This window comes from Porites lutea, chromosome 14 (assembly GCF_958299795.1).
Source record: "Porites lutea chromosome 14, jaPorLute2.1, whole genome shotgun sequence".
Classification (NCBI taxonomy): Eukaryota; Metazoa; Cnidaria; class Anthozoa; order Scleractinia; family Poritidae; genus Porites; species Porites lutea.
This window is the reverse complement of record NC_133214.1, coordinates 20,724,333-20,732,933: the sequence shown is the minus strand read 5'-3', so window position 1 is coordinate 20,732,933 and position 8,601 is coordinate 20,724,333. Positions and strand designations below refer to the sequence as shown.

Genomic DNA, 8,601 nt, shown 5'->3' with positions numbered 1-8,601 from the left:
AAGGGGCAAATCATTTGACTTTTGAGGGGGATCAAGGTGCAAAGAAAGTCAGTTTTACAGCTTGCCTTTCGGGCTAGCTGTAGCTAGCATGTACTAGCCCAAACATCACTTTAACTATCCCCAAAAGTGTTTGATGGGTGGGTTTGAATACACAGTCCTTCTGTTATTTGAGTTTTAGAAAAACTTTACTTGCCCATCGGGCAAGCTAAGAACAAAACTCACTAGCCCAATAGCAAAATCCTCTAGCCCCAGGCTATCTTTGCACACTGGGGATGGAGGATGGAAGATTTTGAAAAAAACGCCCTGCAGCGTCTCAAGCAAAGAGAAAAAGTTCATGCATGGCCAGCTCTGAGGAAAAAAAATCATGTACAAATCATAGACAGCCCATCCCTACCAGTAGTCTCGCAAATCTGAGTCATTTACATACAAGCTCTCTTACTATTATGTAGCAAGGTTGTTTTCAAAACTGAAGAGTTCACTGAGTTGATCATGACAGTTTATTGTTTTTCAATAAGCAGTTTAGTTATTTAATCCTTTTTCTAGCATGACAATCTTTTAATTAACATCTATAAATTAAATACGTAGGATTATTTCATTGACACCTGACCGTTTAAGTCAAAAAACTTCCATTCAGTTGGAAATATGATTTATTCAAGGTCTTGTATTAATAACATTGGTTGCAATAACACTATTAACCCAGGACATCATTAAAACAGAACATTGTCATATTTTGTAGTTTTACTGACATTCTAATCTGAAAATGAAGTACATTATAAGCAACTTTGAATTGAATGGATTACTGAACAAAACACAACAACACTTGGATTCTAAAATATAATTGCTGCATTGATTAAGTTTAAATAATAAGGAAACAATAAGAAATTGCTAATGTTGTATCTTAAGCCCTACACACCTGGGCCGGGTTGTTCAAAGCTGGGTTAAGATAACCCAGGGTTAGTGCGAGATTTGAATCAAGATTTAAAAGCTTAAAAAGCATTTCAGTTTTAATTCTTTTTGTCTACAAGTTGAAGAATGGAAGCTCTAAAAATAACAGAGAAAATTATCCGAGAAAATGCTTTTGAACACAAGAAACAGAAACCCAGGTTAAATTTAACCCCGGGTTAAGCGCTAATTGGCCTTCGAACAACTGGGCCCAGGAGTACAAGGAAGTCCTTCACACTGCTTTCGTGTTTGAAAAGGTCAGCGCACACCACCACAGACAAACATGCAACCTTTAACTTTAACAATAGTGGATTAAATATTGCCTGCAAGTGCAGGCAAAACACTGCACAATATTAAACATTAATTGTTACAAAGAATTAAACCACTGTGAAATGCAGGGTGCTATTTATTTCAAAATTCTCATTTGAGGGCCTTCCTACTCCTGATTGGAGTGAACAAAAAAACCGGCAGGAGATAATCTCCCCCCAAAAATGTTTTGCACTGTTTTTCCACTGAAAAAAAATATATGCCTTGCTTGTTTGTGAGGAGAAAATATCTTGCCCCTAAGAAATCTCCCAACCCCCTCCCCCCCCCCCAAATGTTATGTCAAATATTACATAACATATATCAAGTGAAATATGAGACCTTAATTTTTTGAATAGAAAGAAAAAACATCACAATGTAAAATCTGATCATCATACCAACTGCCAACAATGAGGGGAGTTTATCCTTGCTTAGAAAAAGCCCTGATTTTTGGCCTGTTTGCTTTTAATTAGGCACAGGAGTTTTGGGAGTAAGTTTTTAAGATAGCAACATTTCACTTTCCGTCATTTGCTTAGTTGTTTAGGATGTATTTTATATTATTCTATGTAACACTCCCTCTTTTCTATTGACCCAGCAGTGGCTGAAGCGTCTTTATAATGCCTTACACTTGGCATTTGGGTTAGAGTGTTAGAGTTAGAGATATGTGATGCAGTTTTGAGATTGTGTTGATGAGAGTATACAGTTCTAGGGTGTTAATTTTAAAATTTCTTCCAGTAATATTTTGTCGTACTGTAAACATTATTTTGCTTTGTTACAAATTAATTCTTTTTTACCCGTGGTCTTTAAAATTTCTTCTGAATTCTCAAAGTGCAATCGAGGCAAAGAGGGCTTATTAACATAAATATAAAAGGAAAGTTGTATTACTGCCATTTTGGAATAAGGTGTACACGACCAGGGTAGAAAGAAATACAGAAGTGTTTTTTTTTGGTTTGATCCCTTTCTGTCTGCGTCTTGCATACAAGTTCCTAACTAGGGGATGGCTGTAGTCTGAATTTTTCTCGTTTCGTGTTGCCCTGTACCGACTTGTGAAAGTGAAAGAATTTTGAAGCGTTTTCTTCGCTTGTGTTTCAGAGAACTTTTTTATTCTGTTAACGCCCAACAGGCCAAAACTGGCCATGAGTTTTGCCCAAGAACACTAACGCCTACCCTCCCCTAGAGGTTGTTTTTTTTTTGTCTCTTATGGGGGAAAACACTTTTGAATTCTTTTGTAGTTCAAATCACCTATGTGTTTAAATTTGTAGATTTTATTATATTATCAGGTCGTCTAATCAGTCAGATCATTGCAAAGAATGACATAATTTCAATAAAACACCCAGGAAACGCTTCGAAACAGTGGTACATGTGTTACAGTCAGAAAACGGAGAATGTCACGGAGGATAACCAGTCACACGTCAATGCTTCTCGTGACAGTCTAGCGCGCCAGTTCGATTGCCGCTTGCGTGAATGGTTTCTGAAGGTTTTGTCTGACACTCTGCAGACGAGCGTTTACTGTTTACGTGTACTGTTCTTTATCCGTTGGTGGAACTTCAACGGAAAGGGACGAGAAGTTCAATTAACTAAGCTTGACTTATCAGCGACCTGGGTTCGACAGCAGGTTAATCAATAAGATCAAGAGCTTCTCAGCGAATAGGAAATAAGTTTAGCCTTTTCTTATGGCAAGAAAAATATCCTCCTATCACGAATTTATTCCTCGGAGGCCCAAAAGGAAATTTTCCAATTTTACTTAGATTCGATTATTGAAAGGTTCACGTCATATGCTCAACAACTTTTCGTATTATTTGACAATTGATTAATGTACCTTGCCATACTCAAAAAATAAAAACAAACACATATAAAATAAAATAAAATTTAAACCAAGGACAAAATACTACAGCAGATACAATTTACAAGTCGACTGAGCGTGACCTGCCTTGGAACTGAATGACGTCAACAGATTAAAGGTTTTTGATTGGTTCAAACGTACATAACTTAAAGCATTTACAAATGCAAACCTGAAATGACTTATCACTGAGCTATAGCTATCAGTTTCACTGTGTTGTCTTTGATAAGTGGACTAGTTCCCTTTGGGAAATAAGTGAAAGTAGACAGACGACTCATTTACTGTTTTCTATACGAGAAACTGTAGCGGGTTCCATAGCAGTTCCACATCGAGATTGACACTACTTCCGGCATTGCTTTGCACTTCACAAAAACAAGCAGTTAACTAATCGAACTTCATGCTGGTTAATCTCGGGCTTAGGATGCGGAAAGATTCAGTGGACGACGATCATTTGTGTCCAAGCATTATTTTAAAAGTACACCTAGGAGGCTCTTCGAAACACCGGTACGAACGCGTCTTCTTCATCATACAGTTTATACCTAACCATAGGGAACCTAACTAACCTATAGAACTGACTCTCTCTATTTATTCCTGGGATTTATTTCGATGTTTAATACATTTTATTGTGCATGTTGCCTGCTACGTTTGCTGGTGATGAAGCACGTTAGGCAAAGGAAATCCGTATACACAAACTAATAAAATCACCGGCCTTTCCGCGTGCTTGAGGGAATTACAGTATTTTAAGAAAGGAACAATCAAGTGCAATACATTAGTCAAGTTATTACCTTCATTGTTCCAAATCTCGGGGATGTTTCGTCATGTAATAGACCTTTCGATGGTTTTGTTCAACTCTTGAGATGGACAAGAAAAGGAAAATCCATCGACTCCGCTGGAAAGAGCGCCTTTAAATTAGAATACTGCCAAATTTGAAAGTCATTTGTTGAAAACTAGCCAAGACATAGCTCCTTAAAGTCGCGAAAAATTTATAGACGTTTGCATAGTGGGGGGCACAAACTTGCCCCCCCCCCCCCCCCCCTCCCTACACACACACACACCACATATTTATAGTACATGTTCTTAATTCTTTGGAGTGGTATTAGACCTCGTGAAACCTTCGATGAACTGTACTTTACTCAGTTACCATAACCTGTTTCTTTTTTCCTTAGAACTTGTTTGGAAAAACTCATTGTGAGAAACGGAGCGTGGAGTGAGGCGGGGCCCTGACGGGATGGGAAGAGCGGATCATTGGGACGAATCTTCTGTAAAAAGAGGATGCATGAAAGAAGAATGGAAGTCAGGGGCTATCTACATGTTGATCTATGGCCATTGATGGCCATCTAACAGACTGAAATCAAACAAGCTTCTTATATTATGAAATCAAATCTACGTGCAGTTCGAATAATAAAAAAAATAATGCGTAACGTTTTACGCTTGCTTTAATGATTTAAGACACTACAAGCGGTACTACACAATAGCTGAGCGTTTTTTACTCACTTTTTAACTTTACGAAAGCATTTTTCTCGTATAAAATAGGGACGGCGAAAGAAGCAAAGTTTAGTCTTTAAAGGAGAATCATGGTATTAAATCATCTCCATCAAACCTTTTCGCAATAGAAAATATCTCCACGGCAAGCACCACCTCCCTAGAGACGGAAGCACGCATTCACCTCCTTCATTGGAACATAAAATGACAAGGGCCCGCGATGTTTTTAAAATTACGTGACATTTTACATCTAAGAAAACCTTTCGCCACCCCCATCATAATTTGCAGGTATACATTATGACTACATTGCGGAATATAAGTCTTCACCAAAAAAATAACGGGAAACTTTCACCACTGTCTCTGATACCCTACACTCCCTACACAAACCTCCGGCCTAGCTTCTACGAGAACAAACAATTAAAGCCTTCCGTAAATACGCGGTATCAGTTTCAAATCGATGCGATATAAGTATGATTGCAAACAAATGTTACACATATTGATGCATATATTAACATCATAATCATTGCTGCCACGCAAAAAAAACGATAAGGGCGATTTTCTAGTGATACATCTCAAAGAAATAGACTATGCAGTAAAATCTTTCGGCTAGGACTAAAACGGTGATTTTCCCTCACACGGTAAAGTACGGGCCAACATTATCCAGGTTCTTATAGCAATAATGATGCAAAGATATATTTATTGTAGGTATTTGCATGTGCAGCATTGAACTCTAGCGATAGCTGGGACACATAACAACCGCTCCCTGCTCATGTAGAAAAGTCTCATTCCCCAGTGCACCCATCAAAGCGTCAGCGAGTCACGAAATTTTCTTCGCAATTTTTTTCTGTAAAACGTATGCATCAAACAGGCAACTCTTTTGAACAAACATCAAGCGAGGGTCCCTTTTAAGCCCTAATATTTATAATCTCATTTGTTGTCCCTGTACATTTCAGTCCTATGGATGAAGTCGGGACAAGAAGTTGTCAAACTGTGTCAAAGAATTCAACTTCTTTCCGCCTTCGTTACCACACTGTTTTCTGACGCTTTGACATTAAAAGAAGAATTTTGTTGCTACTCACCCTCAGCGGTTTTAAAAAGGGTTTAGATATAGGTTTGTGTTAAATTGTCATTATTAAAGAAGTATTGCGGTAGAATGGTAAAAAACTGAAAAACATTTAAAAAATATTAATAAACTAAATATCTAAGACCTAACGCGAAGTTAAGAGCTATGTCTTTCAATGCACTAACATTTCTTTATAAAAATTATTGCAATAACTGAATACTTGAAGCTTGCTTTTGCAGGTTTTCTATTTTGGATGTATTTTGATTTAAAAAGACGAGTGTGAAAATCATTTCTTAGGGTTTTTACATCCCAGACGTTGTGCTTCCTTACAAAGGAAAATGTTTAGATGTTTTTATGAATCTCGATCTGAATCATCACAGTATCATCTTTTAAGTACTGTGGGGAGCAAACCCGGTCTGTCGGTGCAAACTCTGCGTAGCCATACAGGGTGCTGTATGGCCCAGCGGCAGTGGGTTTCTGAAAAGCTCCCAGATTTCTTTGCACCATGAAAGTGCCACTGATATCGTGGCGGAAGCCATAAACATCAGTGCTTTGACCCATGATGGTGAGAGAGATTCGTCCACAGAAGGGCCATACCAGAATATTGTCGTATTCTCCCTGCATCATGCCAACAAAAAGGCCAAAGTGACGTCCGTCTCCACCGTTAATGCCTTTCGGAAAGACATGCATGGAGAACTTGTATCCACACCGGAAGCTAGTGTAAATCGGAGGGCTCTCGAGTGATGTTATTTGTCCATTTCTAGCATCCTGAAGGTGATGAGAGAAACCGACTATCTTCCAAATATACTTTCCACCAGAGTTCTGACCTAAAGACGACATCGGCTCTGGGGGACTTAACCTATGGAAATAAAAACAGCCTTATCATTACGTCAGTTATTTTTTGAAAACTGTTAAAATTGGTTAGACTGGACGTCTTTTTAATCTGTCAAAAAGGATTTGAAACGGTGAGTAACAAACAATGTATATATGAACATATAGAACTGTAGGATAAAGTCAATAAAAAATCAAATACAGAACACCATAGCAGTAAGAAGGAACCTTACAACGCAGTCGTAAAATTCAGGCTTGTAAGACCTCGAAACCTTGGACCTCAGCTATACCATGACCAGTTCAGCGCGCGCAATCTAACCCTGAATTGAGCTTACAAATTAACCAAGGGGGCTGGTCTGATTTGGTTCAGTGGTTTGTTGTAAACCCATGGAAGATAAAGATAAAATAATGAATATATCAAAAACATGTGATACAACTCGAAGGATAACTAGGGGTAATTGAGAGGATCATCGAAGTTATAGAAGCAACTTAGTTTGAGAAGAGCAAAATGTTTCCAGCAGGCTGAACATAATACGACCATTTCCCTTTTGGTGGACGATAAGTCAGTAAAACAATTTCACCATATTGTCTTCACTGAACAACGTATAGCCTTCTTTTCAGTCGCGTTAGTGTGGCTTAGTAACCTCGAGCGGCCTGGGGCCCCGAATTCAAACAAACTCATCCCCAATCGTCCCAAGGCTTTTCCCTTTGAGGAGGTAAAAGCCTTGGGACGAGGTTAAAACTCATATACTCAAATGAAAATCTGAAGAACAAGAGCGTGGTTCCTGGCTAACAAAGGAAACCAGTCTCTCTCTTAAATGTAAACAACAACAACTTTCCTGGCCCGTTAATCATGACGTGACTGTCGATAAACGGACCGACCCTCCCTCTCTGTAGTTCAGTTTATTAGATTACATGGTACCTAGTTTGTAGGAGTGCCTCTTGCCATATACCACTGCTTATTTGGAGTAACAGAATCAGATTGTTCGGACACTGTTTGCGCCGTTAGTATACTAACCTGCTTACTGTTATTTGTATTGGGAGAGAAAATGTACCCATGCGTTCGTCTTCTTGGGCCTGCCCATGAAATTGGTTTGTCTCCTCGACAGAGTACCTAGTTACTTCCTGACAGCCAGGGGGTCTGGTCCTCTCGTTGATCTGTAGTCTCACTCCTCTGTCCAGCTGACCATGTGGTCGCATCTTATAAGCGTCATACTGCATGCGGTGAACCTCCACAGACAGCTCCATTAGGAGACGAGGATATCTTGAATCAGAAGATAGGAAAGATGGGGGAGAGACAGTAAAATAAAATTAGAATGTATAATATACATTCTAATTTTATTTTTATTATTAGTCCATAGACAGCTGCCTATTTGTAAATAGGTTTACCTTCTTATGTTTTACTCATGTTTGACATCGATTTTATCTGTTAAGGCTTTTCATGAACTGCCCGGGCTTGAAACCAGACGTGATTGCAGGCTGAACAGGTTCTGTATCAGACGGAACTCGCAGTGTTTTTACCTATCGAGTGCAAATCGTTCCGGCTTTCACAGCTCTTCCAGCCCCATATAGATTGTTCCAAGTTCTAGTTTTATAAGTGTTCTACTTCTTTTTATGATAACGAAGAAAGCTACAATCCCGGTGACATTAGAACTTGGGTCAATTGAAGGAATAACTTTCAATGTTAACCTCGAACTTGTACAAATCATCGAAAACCCATTACAAAACAACATTGGAAGAGAGAAAGACAGGTATAAGAACAGTGTTACCCACGTTGAAAGTCCTTGATTATTGGTCCCCAGGTTCTTTCAATTTATCCTGCATACAGAAACTGCTTGCCTTTTGATTGGCTGAGAGATTGCTGTGACTACGAAAAATAACGATAACTCAGTCACAACAATCTCTCAGCAAGTAGCCTGCGAGCAAGCTCTCCTATTTGGGCAAGCATAGTGAGCCTCACTTCACTCGCCGAAATAGGAGAGCTTGCTCGCAGGCCAGGAATGGATCAGTTAAATACATCAACAAGCAACGAGTCAGTCTACCCTGGTTTTTTTCAAATAAAACGACAGTTTAATGCGAGCTGTCCATAGCCTGCGAGCAATCTCTCCTATTTGGGCGAGCGAAGCAAGCCGCGCGAGAA

At 39.1% G+C, this 8,601-nt stretch overlaps 1 protein-coding gene and 1 long non-coding RNA gene across 2 annotated transcripts in view; one reads left to right on the top strand and one right to left on the bottom strand.

Moving 5' to 3' along the window:
- Positions 1 to 4,510, top strand: part of LOC140923855 (uncharacterized) — an 11,477-nt gene extending 6,967 nt beyond the window's left edge. The window contains exon 4 of the long non-coding RNA XR_012164187.1: positions 4,252 to 4,510. This is a non-coding gene — a long non-coding RNA (uncharacterized lncRNA). The remainder of the gene's footprint in view (positions 1 to 4,251) is intronic.
- A 14-nt stretch (positions 4,511 to 4,524) lies between these two features.
- On the bottom strand, positions 4,525 to 8,310 carry LOC140923852 (TNF receptor-associated factor 5-like). Its single transcript, XM_073373866.1, has 3 exons — positions 8,231 to 8,310; positions 7,480 to 7,725; positions 4,525 to 6,489 (listed from the first exon to the last, which is right to left on the bottom strand). Exons 2-3 carry the CDS (start codon positions 7,707 to 7,709, stop codon positions 5,973 to 5,975), a joined length of 747 nt encoding a protein of 248 aa, XP_073229967.1. The 5' UTR covers positions 7,710 to 7,725; positions 8,231 to 8,310; the 3' UTR covers positions 4,525 to 5,972.
- Positions 8,311 to 8,601: the final 291 nt, after the last annotated feature.